Source organism: Magnolia sinica, chromosome 9 (assembly GCF_029962835.1).
Source record: "Magnolia sinica isolate HGM2019 chromosome 9, MsV1, whole genome shotgun sequence".
NCBI lineage: Eukaryota > Viridiplantae > Streptophyta > Magnoliopsida > Magnoliales > Magnoliaceae > Magnolia > Magnolia sinica.
In genome coordinates, this window is record NC_080581.1 from 82520355 (window position 1) to 82543332 (window position 22978).

General features: G+C 39.6%; 2 protein-coding genes across 2 annotated transcripts; both read left to right on the plus strand.

Annotated features, from left to right (window-relative positions):
- The first annotated feature begins 966 nt into the window (after positions 1-966).
- Positions 967-14871, plus strand: LOC131255874 (oligopeptide transporter 1-like). Its single transcript, XM_058256775.1, has 7 exons — positions 967-1120; positions 4352-4794; positions 8484-8581; positions 10140-10712; positions 11072-11339; positions 12760-12942; positions 13965-14871. The coding sequence occupies exons 1-7, from the start codon at positions 1051-1053 to the stop codon at positions 14586-14588; spliced, it is 2259 nt and encodes a 752-aa protein (XP_058112758.1). The 5' UTR covers positions 967-1050; the 3' UTR covers positions 14589-14871.
- A 4688-nt stretch (positions 14872-19559) lies between these two features.
- LOC131255876 (pentatricopeptide repeat-containing protein At3g62890-like) lies at positions 19560-21526 on the plus strand. The gene has a single exon (XM_058256777.1). The coding sequence runs from the start codon at positions 19598-19600 to the stop codon at positions 21479-21481; it is 1884 nt and encodes a 627-aa protein (XP_058112760.1). The 5' UTR covers positions 19560-19597; the 3' UTR covers positions 21482-21526.
- Positions 21527-22978: the final 1452 nt, after the last annotated feature.

A 22978-nucleotide genomic window follows, 5' to 3' on the forward strand; every position in this document is an offset into this window, starting at 1 on the left:
TGCTCCTGCACCCACCCAGCCAGGATTAAAGCATTGCATGGGAAGGTAGGGGATGGGTTATTATAATTAATGAGGTTGCCTTTTCAAAACATTAAAAACAAAAAAATAAAAAATAAAAAGCACTTGAATGTAAATTTATATTATGTAGGCAGTCCCTTTTATAAAATTTCTTTCATTTTTTAACCGTCCACTTCTGCAATACGGTCAGGATTGTCTTACCTACCTTGGGTAATGGGCCATCGAAGCAGCGTGACCGTACCATGGACCCCACTTGTCACAACCGAAAACCCAAGTAAACACTGAAAACGCGCGCGAGGATACTACATTTCCTCCTTTAACGGATATCGATTCAAGTGGTCCTGCGGACCTCCATATTGTTTGGTGTGTGTTTGCCACCGTTTACGAAATCGTGTAAGCATCGTCCACCGTCCACGATCCATAAAATCCAAAGTTATGTTACATGCCATGGTGGATTATCACAGCTTGTATATCAAGAGGACCTTTCTAACCGTCTGATTTCACTTGCTAAATTTGTGCAGTTGTTCATTTAACTTTTAACCGTCCATTTAATGGCCATGATCCGCCCATGGGCCATGATGATATTTTCGCAATCTGAATTGTACCCGTTGAGATGTTCACGCTTCCATTTTGTAAATGCAAGACTGTAGTTCAGTAATCCAAACCGTTGAAAAAACTAGCCTCAATGGATAATCCTGACCCTTTAATTTTTAGCCAGAAAATACAAGCACCGTCTACACTAAGAAATGAAGATCATAAAGCTACTATAAATAGGATCTCAAAATATGGGAGAGCTTTTGGGCCATCCACAGTGGATTATATCATATCAATGGCTCAGATCACTGAAACATTGGCGTCAGTTGTAGAAATTAAAAACTCAAGCCTAGTAGTGTCCACATCCTTCTCTTTGGCCTCCTGGATAAAGCTATTACAACTCCCGTCCGTCTATCGGCTAAAAAATCACTATCCAATAAATATCATCACATTCGAGGAGAGCTGTAACCTCTCTCTCTCTCTCTCTCTCTCTCTCATATGGCTGGTCCGGATGCCGGCAACATGACGTCAGATAAGTTGCAGCCTGACACTCCGGCGACAAAATCCGGTAATCTCTCTCTCTCTCTCTCTCTCTCTCCTTCTTCTTCCTTTCTCTCGCTCTCAATCATCTACACCTCCCCATGCATCTGCATGTCTCCCCAAACACAATCATCCATCTCTCTCTCTCTCTCTCTCTCTCTCTCTCTCTCTCTCTCTCTCTCTCTCTCTCTCTCCTTCTTCTTCTTCCTTTCTCTCGCTCTCAATCATCTACACCTCCCCATGCATCTGCATGTCTCCCCAAACACAATCATCTCTCTCTCTCTCTCTCTCTCTCTCTCTCTCTCTCTCTCTCTCTCAATACAATTGTCTACAATTCTCTCATCTGAGCCGTTGAAAAAGTGGACCATACCATGAAGATCACCTGGAACGAAAATTGTAGCAATCGATTCATCAAATGTCCCACCTGATGAATGAACCATCATGATTGTGATCTTTATGATTCCAACCACCTTTTCCAAGCTCAGTTCTTAAAAAAAAATAAAAATATGACACGTCAGCAGGATATGAAGCCGCTGTATCTTTAGTTAGTATACACTGATGTATACTATCATCTTCCATGCCTTTCACGTCGTTTGGTGGGATAAACTAATACAGTGCTGGCGGCGAGAAACTGTATAATAGCCTTGCTGTTTTCAGTTTATGCAAGTGAATTCCTTTCTTCCGTTATCCAAACCGTTGATATTGTGGGTTCCACTGTAGATAGTCTATAGGTATAAAATCACATAGACTTAAAAGTTATATACCTTTGAATAAGTGGCTATTAAAATATCGGTGAGAAAAGGAAATACAACAACGGTCCGAATTTAACCAATAAAAGTTCAAATATTATATAGCTAGGATCTTCCAATTTGTATGGTTTTTGTACATGGGACATCTAAGGTGAGTCCCATCGTTTCAACGGTTTGGATCGCTGAACCATGGCCCAACTTATACATACTGTAAAATCTCGCGGCCCCAGCATCACATACTACCTCACAATAACATATTAGCAAGATTAGCTAATCGCACGAAAACGCTTGCGTGGTTTGCAATGGAAGAAAGTGACGCGAATTGCACGATGCCCTGCCGAGAGGAAGTTTCTATTGTTGGAAGCTATGTGTGCCCATAGAGATGGATGTGACAAATCCACTCCGTCCATTAGTTTCTCGAGATCATAATAGGACTTAAGTTCAAAAATAAGGTAGATACAAGATTCAGGTTGGACACATGACAGGAAACAGTTAAAATGAAAACGTCCACCGTTGAAAACTTTCTGGAGAAAACCATGATGTTTATATGCCATCCAAACCGTTCGTAAGCTACTACCGTTGGGATAAACAAGAGGCACAAAAACGTTATCCTGATCCAAAATTTCCATGGCCCCTCGAAGTTTTCAATGGCTTCAATTCAATATCCGTTGTTTTGTGTGGCGTGTTAGACCTGAGTTTTGAATCTACCTGTGTTTTGAGTCGGTGTCCTCTAGTGAGAGATTGAGGAACTGATGGACAAAGTACTTTCTCACGGGCATCTGTGGGCCACACAGGAGCTTCCTGTGAGGGAGGTGGGCGGGCATAGGCTATCTGCCCAAGAATAAGAATCATGCATTAGGTGGGCCCCAGATGGTATATTATTCGGCGGGTGCATTCATGAGGCAGGCCACACGTGAACATTGATTGTGGAGAAGTGGCTTTTTTAAGCCCCTGCATTCATATACGAAGTGGCCCACACTGCTCGACCTCATGGGGAGTTCCCATGAGCTCGACCTTATAGAACCTTTTCCCTGTATATTGAGAGGGAGAGGGTCAGGCTCACCTTGCGCACCTATGCATGCGGGCACCTCTGCACACGTGTTATGGGGGATCTAATTTGAATGGTCCATGTGTTGCAGAATATGATAAAATTCCGAGGGACAAATTTTCATCCTGATCTAAAATTTTGGTGGGCTATATCAAAGAGAAATGCAAATCAAGGGAGGAAACTATTTTCATTTTTCATGGCCCACCAAAGTTTTGGATCAAAGTATAAATTGAGAACGGGGGGTTTCATGAGGTGCTGCTTCACGTGGACCGTTTAAATTTTGAAGTCACGTCACGTACGATGAGTTCTCAAAAAAGTTCACACGAGTTTCATGCAAACTAGTACGGAGCTGAGAATATATATATATATATATATATATATATATATATATATATATATATATATATATATATACACACACACACGCTCTTAGGTGGGCCACACCACATACAACATATGAGAGGGGTTACTCTCCGGTAAAACATTCATAATCAATTATTGGGCCCATTGAGATGTGGTTCATAAATTCAACCCATCCATTGTGTGTGTCCCACTTGGATGAGGGGTCCAACTAAGTTTCAGGTGCATCCAAAACTTAAGTGGGTCCCACCAAATGCTTTTATATATTTTAAGCATTTCTTCACACGGTTTTAGATGGTATGGCCCACCTAAGTTCCATTGGCAATATTTGGGATATCCCCTGACCTAAAAAGGACCCATCAAAGGCATATTCGACACAAGTCACGGTGGGGCCCACACTGCTCGACCTCCCATGAGGTCGACCTTGTATTACCATTTTCTATATATATATATATATATATATATATATATATATATATATATATATATATATATATATATATAAAAGGTCTCAAGTTCAATTGGTTGGACCACAAGTTCAAGTCCACCCGGTGGTTTACTTCTAACCTATTAAGTGAATGTAAAATCTAACCCTTTCAATATGTTGGTCCCACCATGTTGATCACTGGTTACAAAAATCAAGTCTATATACTCATCAGGTGGGCCACACCATTGAAAAAATATGTTCCAATTGATAAACAATAAAAATACAAGTTTAGCACACTCAATAAATGTTAGTGGCCCATTTTTACAGAAGATGATCCTCACAATCGGGCGAATCCATTGGACGGGTTAGATGTAGCAAACACACGAAAGATTGGAAGTTATCCAAAGGGTGGACTGTTAGCTTACAATCCAACCGGTTGGACTTTAAACCTTCTCATAACAAAGCAAAAGAAAATCCTCTCTGCATTGTTTTCGAACTTTGTGGCCAACCAACAGATTTTTCATCTGCAAATCCAGGCCCACCAAATTTACAGTTGTGATGACACACGTGTGGTAGGTTTTCACATTTAATTACAATTAGCAAATCTCTAACAAGAATTACATTAAAAATCTAACATGTTTTCTTCACTGATTTCAAAAAAATGTTCATCTACAGAACTAGAATTAAACGATTCTCCAATCGAGCAAGTCCGGCTTACGGTCTCTACAACCGACGATCCAACGCTGCCGGCCTTAACATTCCGAACATGGGTTCTGGGCCTTATTTCATGTGCCACGCTGGCATTTTTAAACCAATTTTTCGGATACCGTCAAAATGCGCTCTATGTATCGTCAGTATCGGCCCAGATCGCGGTCCTCCCGATCGGACGGCTGATGGCAGCCACCCTCCCTACAAAACCCATCAGAGTTCCAATGACTAGATGGACGGTTGTGCTGAATCCGGGCCCATTCAACTTAAAAGAGCATGTGCTTATTACAATCTTTGCAAACTCAGGCTCTAATTCGGTTTATGCCGTTGGTATTATTACAATAGTGAAAGCTTTCTACCGTAGGAAACTCAATCCGCTGGCAGCAATGTTGCTGACACAGACTACACAGGTGAGTCTTTTTATTTGGTAGAGTATGATCATCCATGCACATGCATGATGCGATAATTCATGTGGTATACATGTATGAAAAATCCAGACCGTTGAGATGGTGGCTGGAACTTTAGATGGATCATTTTTAGGGCTGGTAATGGATATGCATTTCTCCAAAAGCTGTCATATCCAATCCAAGAAAATCCTATATGAATATGAGATATTTAACCTATTCAAAACCTCTATCCTTGATTATCCAATTACTGGATGGGATTTTCATACCTACCTGAGTCATGGATTGGGCTGATTGTCATATCCAATCCAAGAAAATCCTATATGAATAATTGGATTGGATTTTCATACCTCCCCGAGTCATGGATTGGGCTGATTGTCATATCCAATCCAAGAAAATCCTGTATGAATATGAGTTTTTTAACCTATTCAAAACCTTTTTACTTGATTATCCAATTATTGGATGGGATTTTCATAGCTGCCTGGGTCATGGATTTGGCTGGTTGTGGGCAGTGGATGTATAGTGGATGGTTTGCATGATAATTAGAGTGGATGTCATGAAGACATCATGGTAAGCCTACAAGATCATGACTAGAGCTATGCATGGGACGACCCAACTCGGTAAACTTGACTTGTCCGACTCATTTAGATCTGATTCGATTTGAACAAAGTGGCTAAGTCGATTTGAATTGAATTGACTTCATTCAATACGAACTCAAACCGAGTCAGGTTCGAGTCACCCAGTAACTCGACTTGAAATCCAACTCAGTACGGCTCCACTCAATCCGAAACTCAACTCGCACATATATATATATTAAAAGGAATTGAGATATGATGTTTCATATTTGAGATGTCACGTAACCGATGGAGAAGTTACAATTCTAGCAAGTGAATCTAGGTTTTGAGTTATGATTTCAGCCGTGGATATCCATTGCACTTGATCCGACTCGGTGCTAACTCGATCTGGATTAGTCCATACCAAACCTAGACTCGGATCCAGTCAAGCATGCCGGACTCGGTACCGAGTTAGGTCGAGTTCGGATTAACATATTTCAAAACCGGATCAAGTTGGATCAGCCTTGACACAGTCGGACTCGACTTGAAGCCCAGCTCTAATCATGACATTTCATTGTAGTCTTTTTTTTTAACCCACGGATATTCAAAATGATGGGCCATCTACGGTGGGACTCACTATTTAAGCAGTTTGGATTGGAGTGCATGTGTGGCACGTGCACCCGCATGCCCGTGCATGGATGGTCATGGTTTACCGGGCAGTGAGAAAGTGTTTTTATTTTAGATTTTCCTTGTTTTTTCTACTTGTTGACTGAGACAGGTGTGTCACACTGGGAGATTGTTTTCGCTGGTGGGGTCCACATGAGTGCATGCTTTTATGATTGGAACGGTACATCTGATGCGTTCAATGTGGAATGGCTATGGTCCAAGATGTGGACCGTTGACGTCTTTCATCAATTGGCGAGTCTGTGTTAATTTTGGACGGTATCCCCATCTCTAGTGGTCCCCACTCCCCACCAGTTGGACCGTTCAGATCATCTGGACCATGAAGCCATGTGGACCTCAAATTGCTGCATGGGCGGGAATTTAGATCATTAAAAAGTTACCGAGAACTTAGTGAAGAAAAAATAAACAAAAAAACAAAGGTGGGTCCCACTAATGAACGTGCCTCTCTATCTGTTTTGTCTTTATCTTACGTATGGTGTCAGAAAACCTACACTAGCACGAAAAATGACAATATCTTATCTGTTTCTCGGAATTCGGACTGATGTAGGTACATACATACAGTGGGAGGCGGCTTCGGTGGATCTCTTACTGTGGGGCCCACTCGTGAACGTGCCTATCCGTATGACCTTGATATATGTGTCTTACATCTACGCCATTGGAAAATAGTAGTGATTGAATGTCCGCCGTTTGATTAGGTCATACAGACCTGAATGAAGGAAAAAAGAAAATACAAATATCAGTTTCATGTAACACTTTTGTGGCCCTTAAAGAAGTTTTTAATGGTAGACGTTCAATCAACACTGTTGTCTGTAATGTTGTCCACTTGAGGTTTGGATCTGCTTAATTTTTGGGCTCATGCGGTAAAATTATCTAGAAAAATGGTTGGACGGAGTGGATGAAACACATATATTATTGTAGGGCTCACAGAGCACTGGCCACTAGCTTCAGGACTTACCATTTGATAGGGTCCTGCTCAAAGATCTGAAACCGTTTATGTGCTGTGCTGCACCTTGGACAGAAGATAACCAAAGGAATTTTCAGAGTTACTTATTATTTCAACCCAATGGATAATACTTAAAGAATTAAAGGCTCAAATATGACCGTTGAAAGAGTAAATCTCCCATCTAATGTGTGGTCCATTATATAAACGGTTTGGATAATTGAAAGATGCAGAGTATAAAATCTGGAGTTATACTCTCGAGGTAGCCTATTGAAATACGTCACAATGTATTCTAGCAAACCTTTCACGTGACTGTGTCAGGACTCAACTCTAGCCATGATTTGGCTACTCGCGAGAGTAGCTATTCTAGAGACCACCCCCGAGATCCGGTTCATTCATCATGTGGGGCCCACGATGATTGTCTTCCGGTAAAGAAATCATGCCAGTTCAACCCTCAGGGCGACCGCACTCGGGTTTCTGTAAACGGAGGGTTAGAAAATATCGAACAGTCTAAAGAGAGCTGTCCATGCTTTCTAGCTGCATCGGTTCACTTGGAAAGTTCAATCGATCAATCGGAACCATTCATTAAGTTCCGAACACTGATTACCTGCTACCACATAAAAATTACACTGATTGGATGATCCAATTAAAGTTTAGGATGATCCAATTAAAGTTTATATTATGAAGAGAATTTCTAAATTATACCAACCCGACCCAACCCAACTCAGACGATCCAAATATGAAGAATAAGTACACAAGTTGGTTTTGGATACTGTTACTTTAGACCCAACTGAGATTGGGCCATGATTTTAATGGATTGAGCATGGGTTGGATCTAGATGAAGACAATCCACACCTAACAAGTTTATCTAGATTTTGTGTTTGGGTTGGGTGTGGTAGGGAGCATGCTATAGTGTACCAGTGCCATCTTAATCTTTAGATGGTATTGGCTAGATGTGTGGCCCATGTGATGTATTTATGCCATCCAACCCATCCATAACATATTTCACAGAAAAACCCTAGTACCCAAAAACCGGCTGATCCATATCATGTTGAACATGTTGAAAGGAGGAACTACCGTTGATTAAAGTGGTGGGCCTACCATGTTGTTCATCAAGGCAAGATGAAGGGTCATGCCAGAAAGGGAGGAAAAAAAAAACAGGGCTGTTTTACATCTTATGAATACCCCTGTGAAATTCAACGGTGGGTGTTCACTCCCAACTAGTTCCCTTTGCTTTGGCCACTTTAATTTTGGATTTAGCTGATTATTGGTTCTCCAAGCTTTTCTGAGGTGAGACATTTGATGGATGGATTGGATGGTGTGAATACATCATGTGGTCCCCACATCTGATCGGTACCACTTTGAGGTTGTATCACTGACACTAGGGCACGCCCCTACTTGGAGTCTAATGACCCGTCAGGTAGCAACCCAAGTTGGTTCTGTTGCTGAAAGTGATGCATGGGTGAGAACTGATGTTTTTGTTTACATGTTTTGCATGCATTGATTGAAATTTATAGATGTTGGGATATGGATGGGCTGGATTATTTAGGAAATACCTTGTGGATTCTCCCTACATGTGGTGGCCTTCAAACCTTGTTCAAGTATCACTATTTAGGTACTCTCTCTCTCTCTCTCTCTCTCTCTCTCTCTCTCTCAATATCAAGCTTATCAGGGACCACATATCGCGTGATCTGTGTCTAGAAATTTTCTCTTGGGAATTGGTTCTCACACAAGAACTTGTGAGAACCCTTTGAGAACTCATCTCACCTGACATGTGAAATAAATCCAAACCGTCCACTGGATGTGTCACCTCATGAAACTTCTAAAACCCAAAAGTCAACCTTATCAAAAAATTAGATGGGCATATTAAAGCGGGTGGGTATTCCCAGCCTTGATTTTTGCCAAGGCCCACCTGAGTTGAAAATAACATGTGTTTGTCCTACCCTTCATCCAAGCCAGATAAAGGACCTGCATGGCCTAGATTGCACATATACATAATGTGAAATGAGTTCTCAAAGAGTTTTCATGAGAATCGGTTCTAGAAAAATAAAAAAAATAAAAAAAAAAATTCTCTATATATGTACACAAACTAGGGTATACAAGAGACGGAGGATCCGTATAAGATCTTTATGTGTGTGTGTGTGTGTGTGTGTGTGTGTGTGTGTGTGAGAGAGAGAGAGAGGTCGACCTCATGGGAAGTTCCCATGAGGTCGAGCTGTCTGGGCCCCACCGTGATGTGTCAAACATCAACACCGTACATTTGATGGGTCCCCTTTAGTTTATGGGATATCTCAAAAATCAACTATATACAAAACTTAGGTGGGCCATACCATCTAAAACTGTGAAGACATGCTTGATATATATATATATATATATATGTGTGTGTGTGTGTGAGATTTTAACAGATATACATGCATCATTCAATATGTAAATATAAATACTTATCCCGAACTCTAGCAACCATATTACACAACATGGAGTACATTCACCTGTGCTAAAGGTTGGGAGCCATCTCCAAAATTAAGCCGATCTACTAAACTATCAAGATCAATGAACAGCCTATGATTTGACCCAATGTTCAGGTGTAGCCCACTTGGCAGGTGGAATGGCTTGATTTCTGTATATTGGGCGACCTTTGTGGTGGGGTCCACCTTTTACACAACTCAGATGTCCTACACATGTCCCATGTTGGCAGGAAATAAGATGTGGAATGATAAGCTGAATACAATATTGTCACTGTATCTGATCACTCCTCATCACTAGGAAATGCCTTATCTAACATCCCAAGTGCTGTAAATGGGCCAGGCTTATGTTGTCTTTGGCTGGGACTTGTTAACGCAAATTATGGATTTACGATTTTTGTAAAATAATAAAGAAATCGAAATGTTAATGACATGCTGAAGCATGTGTGATCATGTTGTCCTTAAAGCGTTATGCGCCCATTCTCAAAGTAATCGAGAATACTGATAGGTTGCATCCACATATAAGACTATTTCCAAAACACCGAAAACCCAATTTTTTCAAGCAAACATTTTTTTTATATACATATATAATTTTTATTTAAAATATATTTTAATCATTATTTTCACAACAGGACTTCCAACAATTTGGCCATGGTGGTTTTATGAATCCATTAATCTGATGTTTACCATGACTTCTTTTAATATTTGTAGGGCATTGCATGAAGTGGAAATGCGACCCAAGGGCGGACAAACAAGGCTACAGTTCTTCTTGATGGTCTTGATCACAAGCTTCGCTTATTACATTATCCCTAACTATTTATTTCCATCCATAACTGCCCTCTCATTCATCTGTTGGATATGGAAGGATTCCATCACAGCCCAACAGATTGGCTCCGGTCTTCATGGGCTTGGAATTGGCTCATTTGGGTTCGATTGGTCGACTGTAGCTGGATTCTTAGGAAGTCCCTTAGCAACCCCTGCATTCGCCATTGTTAACATAATGGTTGGATTCTTCTTCTACGCCTATGTACTTATCCCCTTCGCTTATTGGACTAACTTATTTGAAGCGAAGCGGTTCCCAATCTTCTCTTCCCATGGCTTCGATGCCAATGGTCAAACTTATAATACTTCACGGGTTTTAGATGAGAAGAACTTTAAATTTGACAGCCAAGGGTATGAGAGCTACAGCAAAATTCATCTAAGTATCTTCTTCGTCTTTGCGTATGGCTTGAATTTTGCAACTCTAACAGCGACCCTTTCGCATGTAGCCCTCTTCCATGGAAGGTACGTATTAAACCATTATTAACTATAATATGAAAACTATTAATTTGTTTATTTCACTAAGAATAATAAGAATTATAATTCTTATACATTTGTTATGTTTTAAAACTTAGAATAGATACACATCTAACTTTATATGTACAATGTGTTATATCCTTTGAATATGTAATGCCAGCCGTTGGCTTCATTCCTGTAAAATGTTTATTTCTTTGTACATACATGATGACCGACTTGATAAAGATATTAGGAATGTTGAAGGGGAAATAGGGATTTTTATCATGACCTATAAATTGAAGTCACTGTGTGATATTGCTAACCATATTAATTAAATTTGCCTCTTCTTCTTTTTTCTTTGGTTCTAGGACAATTCTACAGCTCTGGCGTCAGACGATGACAACAGCCCGTGATCAAGTGAGTGATATTCACACAAGATTGATGAAGAAGAACTACGAAGTAGTTCCTCAATGGTGGTTTTATGCCATCTTAATTTCAATGATCGCTCTCGCCACCTTGGCTTGCCAAGGTTTCGACAAGCAACTACAGCTCCCATTGTGGGGGATCTTCCTCGCATGTGCCCTGGCTCTATTTTTCACCCTGCCCATTGGGATTATAACAGCTACTACAAACCAGGTAAGCATGTTATCAGAAAAGAGGTTTGCTACCATTAATCATAAGGCAGTAAAAAAATAGGATTAGATAATGGTGCCAACGGTAGAACCGTTATACATTATGGTGACATAACGACCTAATGCAGGGATGAACCTGATGAGGTCCATCAGTATCTTCCTCAAGGGGATAACTAGAAATAAATTCTAAGAAATTCGAAGATTGATTGATATATGATAAAAACCTTAGATGTAGTTTCAAAATTAAACTCCAACTCTTTAAAAATCGTGAGATATGACTATTTTAAAGTTCTAACGTTCTGAATCACTTTCGCTTTCGATCGGGCTTTCTCTTGTCTATCTTGGATATGAAAGTATCCGTGACCCACTCTACATATGAAAAAAAAAAGACATGTAACAACTGTCAAGTCTCTCAATTTCAGAGAAAGAAAATAAGAACTAAAAATTTACCATAAGAGTGGTGTGATATTGTAATGGTAACTACAGGACTATTTTCATTATTGAATACCTTTGATTGATCACCCTGGTCGACCGCCTCATGTGTTGTGCTACATGGTGATCCACAACATTCATCTACTATGTCTGATGGTGGGTGGGCCATATGTAAATAAATCCTGATTAGAGATCTTGACCATCTATAAAAAGGATGGTTAGAAACAATGGTTCACATTTCAATGCATTTGTACGAATGGTGAGGATCTTGTGCATGAGGATTTTTGGATGTGACCCCTCCATGTGGGTCCCAGTCTTGATCACATTGTGCTGAGATTGGGGAGAAAGCAGCAAATAGCATTTCATCTGGGCCTGAGATTCTCTTCGGGCCCAATGATGGGCTTGGAGGTTATCTCAGGCCCAGCATTTCATCACCATCGTGCTTTGCCCCTGCTGCATGAAAAGGAGGTATCGACCAAATTAAGGGTATTTTGGTAATTTAAATCATCATTTTCATATCCTGGGTGATTACATATACGGTAACATATGGTAATTGCTGTACATTCAAACCGTGTGGGCTCATCCATGATGTATATATTAAATCCAAACCGTGAATCTGTTGATTCTCTTCATCTTCACCGTGTATTCAAAGAATAATCCTAATCCAAGATCATGTGGGACACACCACATGAAGCAACTTACGACCACATCTGAAACCGATATATTCACGAGGTTTCGAACATCTATTTTTTTAATGGCCTTATCTTAGATATGGAGACCCATCTAATGGACGGTTTGGATGGCACTCATGCATCAAAGTAGGCACCTGACACGTACGTACCATACATTCAAACGTATGGAATCATTCATTCCCCTTCTAGCACTTCACTCCTCTCCACACGTGCATTACACGTGCCGTGTCTACTATTTTTAGTATCGGATATTTTTGTGGCCCACTTTCTGGATTGATGGTGTAAATGTGTGGCTTGCAGCAACCGGGGCTAAACGTGATAACGGAGCTGGTAATCGGGTATCTATACCCGGGTAGGCCACTTGCTAATGTGGTTTTCAAGACATATGGATATATAAGCATGACACAGGCTATCATGTTTCTTGGGGATTTCAAGCTGGGCCACTACATGAAGATTCCTCCAAAATCTATGTTCGTTGTACAGGTAAAAATAAATAAATAAATAATAACTATTAAAGATCCCATCAAGGAATTCTACGGTCCTGATCGTTTTGATAGTGGAGTTTCCGATGTGAATGGACCAAATCATGCATTTTGGGCCACTAATTTTCTTCTCCTTTTTTACTATTCCAAGTGAATTCTGGACCATTCATTAAGTGGGCCCCACAGAGAAGAACAAAAATCATGCTGGTCATACTTCAGCTGGCCTATAGATGTAGTGCCCACGGCCAGCCTGATATTTTGCTAGGCAAATCCACTGCGGGGCCCAACTGATGGACGGCTCTAATCTTTCACACATGTGCGGTGCTGGCGCACGGATTAGCTACTGATAGGTTGGGTAGCGAGACTGGCTACTGAAGTGACGTCATCAAGTTTTGTGGGCCCCACCATGATATATGTGTCATATCCACACCGTCCATCCATTTGGATAGAAGGTTTTAAAGCATAAACCAAAGAATGAGGTAGATACGAAGCTGAAGTGGACCCCACCACAGAAAACAGTGGGGAGAGTGGTGCCCACCGTTGAAACCTTCCTAAGGTCCACCATGATGTTTATTTTAGATCCAACCTGTTCATAAGATAACACAGATATGAAATAAGGGAGAATACAAATATCGACTTCATCTAAAACTTTTGTGGCCGTTAGAAGTTTTTAATGGTGGGCGTCACTCTCCCCACTGTTTTCTGTGGTGGAGTCAACTTAAGCTTTTGATCTTATTCATTCTTTAGCTAATGCCCTAAATTGATTTCTAAAAATGGATGGACGGTGTGGATACAAAACCTTCATTATGGTGGGGCCCACAGAACTTAGTGACGTCACTTCAGGAGCGAGTCTCGCTAATCAACCTTTCAGTAGATAATCCGCGTCCATCACTCCTCTATTATAAATGTCAAAACAGGGATGTGGTCCACCTACACACGTGCACACGTACTCCACAATCACTCTAACACGTGTTAAAAAAACACAATCAGAACCCTTAATCATGTTTCCTTCTGCATGATTAGTTGGTGGGTACGGTCGTCGCATCCTCAGTCTACTTCGGCACGACATGGTGGCTGCTAACGACCGTCGATCACATATGCGATCCAGCCAATCTCCCTGAAGGAAGCCCGTGGACGTGCCCCGGCGATGACGTGTTCTACAATGCATCCATCATCTGGGGCCTGGTGGGCCCACTTCGCATGTTCGGCCGTCTGGGCATCTACCCAAAGATGAACTACTTCTTCCTCATTGGACTGCTGGCACCAGTACCCGTGTGGCTGATGGCCCAAGCATTCCCCGGTCGGGATTGGATCAGGCTCATCAACATGCCCATCATCTTTGGGGCCACATCCGGCATGCCCCCAACAAGGGCTGTGAACTTTCTAGCGTGGGGGACGGTGGGCCTCTTCTTCAACGTGTATGTGTACCGTAGATTCAAAGGATGGTGGGCCAGGCACAACTACATACTATCAGCTGGTTTGGATGCTGGGGTTGCTTTCATGGGCATATTGACTTACTTTGCTCTTCAAGTGCAGGATATTAATGGGATGAAATGGTGGGGTTTGGATTTGGATGATCATTGCCCCCTGGCCCACTGCCCTACGGCTAAGGGGATAGTGGTTGATGGGTGCCCAACCGTTCAGTAAAATGTTCAGGGCATTGATGGATATTTGGACGGTTTGGATCTCATGATGATATGCCAAGCAGGGTGATGGGGATCATGGTTGTTGGGATGGGCCATGATCTTATACAAGGAACTGGACTGTACATTGAGTGGGGCCCACAATGATGGGCCGTGGACTCTGACTTGATCAAGCCGGATGCAGTTCAGCACCATGAATTAGCATTGAAAATATGATGTTTTATGGGATTGTAGGATAAAATGTATGAATGTTAGATTAATTAAATATTGGATAGCTTTTTGTGTGATTCGTAATTTAAAAAACTTTTGGGTGTGATTTCTAATTTAAAATTCCATAAATTAAAAAAGCTTTTGGTGTGATTCCTAATTTAAACATTTATAAAATTAAGAAACATGCATTCTGTTATGAGTCTAATGTACTAAGAAAGCCTTCTTAGTATAAAAATAAATCCCAAGCTACTTGGGATTATTTTTAAATATATGTAATTTTAAAAGGTTTGTTATAAAATAAAGAAATAAGTACTTTATTATTTTTATTAATAATCATTGCAAATATATTCATGTACATCCTTTAAAATCTAAGGATGAAGCACTTTTTAAGCTTGTAATTTTTAAAACTAAAGTAAAAAATAAATAAATAAACAAAAATAAATAAATTCAAAGCTTTTAAAAATAACAAAGGTGGAAAATATACCTCTAAAAACTTTGATTATTCCTATGAATCAAATGGAATAATTCATAAGATTATTGCTCCTGATACTCCTTAATAAAATATAGTAGAGAAAAAAAAAAATAGACATTAATTAATTTAGTGGATGACATATTGTTTAATTTTGGTCTTCCTCTTACCATCTGAGGTTAAGTTCTTTATTTTCCATCTTATATTCTCAATAAATTTCTTATTAGTGCATTTAAGATAACTACTTATGAATTATGAAAATATTGAAAATCAAATATTAATTAATTTAGAGTTTAATGAGGTTGAAAGCTGTCTTTACTATAAAGTATTTCAAAACTTATGATTTTTGGTTTGTTTATATGTAGATGATCTTCTGATCTTTAATATAAATGTAGAAGTCATTAATGAGGCTAAAATATTTTTATCTTCTCGATTTGATATGAAAGACTTGGAGGGGCCGTTGTCATTTTAGGGATTAAAATTGTTTAGAGTAAAACTCTTATAACATCAACCTAATTCCATTACATATTAAAAAAAAAATGTTGAGAAAATGTAACCACTTTAAAAGTAAAACCTATATATACTCCTTATGACCACAATAGAAAGCTAGAACAAAATATTAGTGAAAATATATCTCAAGTACTACAATATGTTCATGTCATTGACAATTTGACTTATGCTATCAATTGCAATAGACCTAATATCACATTTGTTGTGAGTAAGTTGAGTAGATATTCAAGTAATGAACATTAGAATGCTATTTATAAGGTTTTAATGTATGTTAAAAGGACTTAAGATTTTAGTCTTCATTAATAAATGTCCCATGATGAAATTCAATGGTATAATGATGCTGATTGGAATTTACAGATAGCTAATTCTTGATCTACTAATAATTAGATTTTCACCATAAACCTACATAGCTCATTCTACAACGGAATTAGAACTCATTGCTTTGGAAATAACTAGAGAGGAATTAAATTAGATAAAAACATAGTATACCATTTAGGTGAAACCGTTATCACCAATATCTATTCATTGTGATAATTTAGTTGAGAAGAGCTAATAACAAATATTATAATGATAAAATCAGACATATCTATCTAAAGCATAATTATGTAAGGCAATTATTAAAGAACGGTGTAATAACTTTAGACTTTATAAGATTCAATAAAAATCTAAGGGATCCATCAACCAAAGTTGTAGCTAGGAAAAAAGTAGAAAAAATATTGAAGAAAATAGAACTTAAGTCCAAAAACAAATTAATAACTGAAAATGACAACTCAATGTTAGGACTGAAAATTTTAAGAATTATATTCAATGAAAAAAAATAAATTTTCATATGATTCCTAATTGAAATGCATTGAAAAATATCTTTAAGTTATTTTGTATGTGTAAGTAATGCAATTCTTTACAATTGATTAACTTGGGGTATATCTCTTAATGATTTTATAACCTTTTGTTTAAGCTAACATGACAATTATTACAAAGATACCCTTAGTAAATTTACCTATATGAGTATGGAAGTTAAGTTGATTCCCATAAAATTTGGACAAATGTTCTAAAGTGCTCATAAAATCAGGATATTGCACATAGTAACATGCAGCCCTGAATATATTGTAAACACTGAAACCATTATGTGTGTCTTAAGTATAGTATATATTAAAGAAATTTAGTTTTAGACTTAGTTCACTAATTTTTCTTATAGTTAAAATACATTTACGTAAGATTCAAAATAATTCGTTACAAGTTATGGAAAAAGTTGTCCTGATCGAACGTTGGATCTGATAAAAAAAAACTAGTGGGTCTAAATCCAAAATTGGGATCTATGTAGCATGTATGGGTCCAAAAATTTGACGCTAATCACTAAATGGAATAGGCATGGATCCTTTCACAACCTAATCATGATTAAGTTTTTAATGAGATCAACTTGGGTCGTGTTAAAAATGAATCCAACCAAACTCAACCATGAACCAAGAAAAAATAGTTAATTTTGTTTCTTTTCTTTCTTTCTTTCCTTTTTTTTTTTTTTGCTATACGATACAATGATTCATCATCCTTTCCTTAAACATGGTCACCCATCCACTTCTTGTGATGATATGGATCATGCAAGATGGAAAATATATCAAAAAACGCTCTATTTGAATTACCTTAACCATTTGAATTTACTTGTTGCATTTGAACACGTGGCCATCTTATTTTTTTAACATCAAAATTTATAGCCACCACTAATTGAATAGTGCAGAACTTTATTTGTGAAAACAAAATTGTAATTGATGTACCTAACCCTAATTCTACTCACCTAATTAACGGGTCAGGGCTAGTCTAGACCTAGTAGATTAAATTAATGGGTTAGCTATTTTTATTTATTTATTTATTATTATTATTATTATTATTTTACTTTGACCAAACCCAAACCTAACCCGAATTTTAATGGGGTGGGTCTGAAAATTCGACCCTATTTTCAAATGGGTTGGTTCCGGGCCCCCCTTGACTCGACCTGGCCCAACCCAATGTCAACCCTAATTGTAACAATATCTAGCCTGCACACCTTAGTCATTTTTCTCTTTATCAACTTGAATCATTGCAATTCATTTCAATTGACATCCAAATGTGTCAGAGATGAGACCAAGCAAAAAATATTTTGCAAATCCTCCAATTGAGTAGAGAAAATAGTCATTGGACTCTTGTTAGAGCAAATTGACTATTGCATTTCATTTCCATTCAGAATCCAAACACACTCCCCAAAGATGAGACTAAATAATAACCATTTAAGGCCTATCGGGTCACACCTTTGAAAGGCAGCATTTAACACCTAAATGTCATTTCGAACCAAACCTGACTTGTGTTGCGCCTTTGGATGCACTTTTGCAAACCCCCATTTGATCTCCTACTATGAAAATAGGCCCTAAATAGCCTACTCGCCGTAAACCAGTCTGATTAAGGAGAATTCCTTTTACATAAGTTGCATCCAAATGGGCCCTTAGTCAATTCTCTACAAGGAGACCACCTTTTCCAAAATACTTATTGCAGTTCATTACCATTGTGCATCCAAATGTGTTCCACAAAGATTAGACCGCATCCTCCTGGAAAGCATTAGGGTGTGTTTGGCACCAATGAAATAAGTTTTAGTACTTGTGGGATTTTGTTAAACACATTTTTTCTCTTTCTAAGCATTGAAAATCGCATAAGCACTTGTGGGATGCATACCAATACTTAATTTGAGCTAAAGAATTATAGGCCTGAAATTTCAGCAAAATGGGTTTTCTGTGAAGTGGAGTTTGATGAACGGTTCAGATTTTTGAACACAAGGCACATATGAACACAAGTAGAGAAAGTCACTCTCATCCTCACTAACTACTTTCTTTTTTACGATTAAAAAATAAAAATAAAAATAGGTCCTGAGGCTTTCCCAACAAATGACTATCTCCCCAGAGGTTAGTGAGTCGCTGAGTCTTTAGTGATGAGACCGAACTTTTACAATTTAATCAATTCTGGAGTAAACCATTAAGATCCTTACTTAAACAAGCTTTTTGTAAATATTTATTGTAATTGATTTTAGGGGTCCTTTGGCATCCTCGATTCGGGGGGCTTTGATGGGATTTCAAATCCCCCCAGCATATTTGGCACCGGAAAGTAACCGGGGTTTTAGATGTAAAGGATTTTGAATCCCCCCAAAGCAGGTTTGAAATCAAATGTATACGTGTGAATTACATCTAAAATCATTCCAAAAGTTGCATATGTAACGTGTGTCAATGAGCTACCTATTCATCAGTGCACATGGCTGACTAATGATATTTCAAAACAATCAAAGTATCAATTGCATCTCTGTAATTACTTTAATAAAATAATATCTACCCTTCAAACATTACCCATGTAAATCAACAGTTAAAAATTGTTAGTTATTTGGATGTGAACCTATTCTTGTGGCCCACTCAAAACTTGGAATTTCATCATTTTTAAGCAAAGTATGTATTTCAACGGTCTTATTACGATAATTGCATAAAATATTATATTTTTACACTAATTAAATATATTAAAGTTGATTTAGTAATTAAATTCGAACCTTGTGAATATATTATACATAGCTACTTTTAGATAACAGGGGATTCTGAATCCAATGAGCCAAACACAATGGAAGGATTCCAAATCCAGGGATCTGAATCCAAGAGCTTCCAAATCCACGCTCCCAAACAGAGCATCCAAACGCGGTCCCTAAAGATCAGATCCATCTGTAGCCACTAGTCAATTCTCCATAAGAGCAGGGGTAAAATAGTCTTTACAGCCCTATTTAAAAAAACCTTTTTCAACCATCCGTTGGCAAAACAGCCGTTATCATGCTTCCCTCTCTATCTTCCCTCCAACACCCTCCCTTTCAGAAGCCCCACCAAAATCAACCCAACCCTCAAATCCAACCGTCCGATCTCCTCCACAGCTTCACCACCCCATTCCAACTCAAGCAAATCCATGCCCACATCATCAAAACCAACAACTCCATCTCGACCCTCCCTCTCCAGAGAGTGGCCCACGTCTGTGGCCTGTCACGATCATCCTTTGATTACGCCCGTCAGATCATTCATTGCGTCAAAATTCCGGAGATTATTCTGTGGAATTCTTGCTTAAAGAGTCTCGCAGAAGGAGATTCCCCTGAGGATACCGTCCATCTCTTCTACAGACTGCGACAGGTCGATCTCTTGCCTGATACTTTCACCTGTTCTTTTGTACTCAAGGCCTGCTCACGTATACCGTCCCTCTCGGATGGGCGGATTGTACACGGATTTGTTGAGAAGCTTGGGTTCCGAACAGATCTGTTCTTGCAAAACACGATTATTCACATGTATGCTTGTTGTGGAGTTCTGGATGATGCACGCCTCTTGTTTGAGAAAATGCCGCAGCGAGATGTTGTGAGTTGGAATATCTTGATTACACAGTTTACAAAGCAGGGGGAGATGGGGACTGCAAAGGAGTTGTTTGATGAAATGCCGGAGAGGAGTGTGACCTCTTGGACTGCGATGATTGCTGGGTATGTCCAGTGTGGGAATCCTGCAGAGTCGATCCGTCTCTTTGGTGAGATGGAAGAGGCAGGCGCCAGACCGAATGAGGTAACTGTTGTAGCCGTTCTGGCAGCTTGTGCAGATCTGGGAGCATTGGACCTTGGGAAGAGGGTTCATGAGTATTCCGATCAATGTGGATTTCAAAGAAATGTGCGCATTTGTAACACTCTAATTGATATGTATATCAAATGCGGGTGTCTGGAAATCACGCAAAAAGTCTTCAACAAAATGGAAGAAAGAACGGTTGTGTCATGGTCTGCCATGATCGGAGGGCTTGCCATGCATGGAAAGGGCAAGGAGGCTCTAGAGCTCTTTTCAAAGATGAGCAGAATAGGCATTCGGCCGAACAGTGTCACCTTCATCGGACTCTTACATGCGTGCAGTCACATGGGGTTAGTAGAGGATGGGCGCCAGTATTTTGCCACCATGACTAAGGACTATGGGATAATTCCCCAGATCGAGCACTACGGATGCATGGTCGATCTCCTCAGTCGTGCAGGGCTTCTGCAGGAGGCCCATGAGTTCATTAAGAACATGGCAATCAAGCCCAATGGAGTCGTTTGGGGGGCTCTCCTTGGTGGTTGTAGAGTTCACAAGGACATCGAGATGGGTGAAGAGGTGATCGAGCATCTTCAAGAATTAGATCCACTCAATGACGGATATTATGTAGTTCTATCAAACATCTATGCAGAAGCAGGCCGATGGGAAGACGCAGCCAAAGTGAGAAGATTGATGAGAGTTCGTGGTGTGAAGAAGACACCCGGGTGGAGTTCAATAACAATAGATGGTGTGGTCCATGAGTTTGTGGCTGGGGATAGCACTCATCCCCAAGCCGAGGAAATCTATGAGAAATGGGAGGAGTTGCTAGAACAGTTGAAGCTAAGAGGGTATGTTCCGGACACTTCAGTGGTCTTGCTCGACATGGATGAGAATGAAAAGGAGCATGTTCTATATCGGCATAGTGAGAAATTAGCGGTCGTTTTCGCACTAATGAACACGCCTCCAAAAACACCAATCAGAATCATGAAGAACCTTCGGGTCTGCAGCGATTGCCATGCTGCTTTGAAATTGATATCCAATATTGCAGATCGGCAGATAGTCGTCCGTGACCGGAATCGGTTCCATTGTTTCAAGGATGGTTTGTGTTCTTGTAGAGATTATTGGTAGCATTTCAAATTTTCAAATTGCAAATGAAGGTATTCTTATGAAGAAGAGCTTCACCTCAAATCCACACATACGGGGACGAAATGATCTTTGCCAATAAAGCACCTGTGTGTGTCAATCGTCACCGTCCAACTCACGAGCTGCCTCTCCAAAGGGCGCAGTCCAAACATCGCACCAATTGCGATGGTGGTCATGAAAATATGAGCATTGAAGGAATGAAAGTTCAACTAATGCTGTTTGGGGGCTTATAGACGTCGAAGAGGCAGTGACCATGGATTGGATAGTTCAGATCTATGGGCATGTGCAATAATCAAATGGTGGAGATAATCCATGTCATCCTGGCCAGGTTCTTTTAGTAGAGCAGAATTGTTGGCATATAAAAACTAGGAAGGAGGTCTTTGCCAGTTAGATGGCCAGGCCTTTGGTGGTAGAAGGCGACTCCAGTAATGTGAAGCATGCCCCAAAAAACTCTGCTCAGGCAATCTCGACCATCTGATTAGCAGCCATCAAATGGACAAACAATATTGCCACCCCAAATGCTCCACTTCCAAATCTTGATCGCCGAAATTACAGAACCGACGTTCATCCGTTTCGCAACAATATCCAACCAAATTAGGATCTGGAAGACATCCAAACACCATACTGTTATAAGAGAGCCTGATGCCTGGTTCCTTTCATTTCAATTCTCATTTAAGAGGAATTATATGATTCTTTAGGCTTCCAGTTTGTACATGTGGAGCCCATGTTTCCATGATCCAGACCGTTGGTCTGAAGTGACAGGCCAATGCGGACCATGCCCAAAAATCAATACTCGTATCGGACAATCCACCGGTCGCCTTTTTAACTTGAATGTGGATAGCTGATGTACCCATTTTTAAATAGAGAAGCTAGGATTGAGCTGTTGAGTAGATTTTTGGGGCATGGCCCATCCAACCTGTTGCAAACACTCACATGGTCTCAATCACTGACCCAGGCCCCATTTGTGCATATCCATCAGATAGTTCTTGTCACCTTAAAATAGTAAAACACATTCACATCTAATCAATTATAATAAACTTATGCAACTTTTCGGATTTTTTAATGCGGGGTTTTTAGTTATAACAGATAATAATACCCCCCTTAAAACCCAAAAATCCCACAACTGATTCAAGCTGATCGGATTATTTCCATGATTATTCAAAACAGATTTTAAGCTATGAGAAAGAACACACCAAAAACAAGATTTTATTGGATTGGATTGTTTTCCAAAATTTGGGTTTTGTTTACATGACAATAGAATTTATGATGCATGAAAATCAAGATACGAGGAGACCCCTCAGCATGTAGCAGGCGAATGTTTGCTCCCCGACCTACCAAGACTCCCTGTGAGAGTTGGACATCGAATCCTCTTCTCCCCATGCATGCCAACACTACACCAAAAATGCTATTTAGGAACAGTAATGTTTTTAGTTCTGGGACATTTTAAGACCGTTCCAAATTTGGAGCAGTTTTTAAGGTGTT

Bases quoted from the DNA above. Each gene is read 5' to 3' on its own strand.
- LOC131255874 (XM_058256775.1), top strand. From the start codon at position 1,051: ATGGCTGGTCCGGATGCCGGCAACATGACGTCAGATAAGTTGCAGCCT. The intron at 10,713-11,071 runs GTACGTATTAAA...CTTTGGTTCTAG, and splicing joins GTAGCCCTCTTCCATGGAAG to GACAATTCTACAGCTCTGGC. The intron at 12,943-13,964 runs GTAAAAATAAAT...CTGCATGATTAG, and splicing joins AATCTATGTTCGTTGTACAG to TTGGTGGGTACGGTCGTCGC.
- LOC131255876 (XM_058256777.1), top strand. From the start codon at position 19,598: ATGCTTCCCTCTCTATCTTCCCTCCAACACCCTCCCTTTCAGAAGCCC.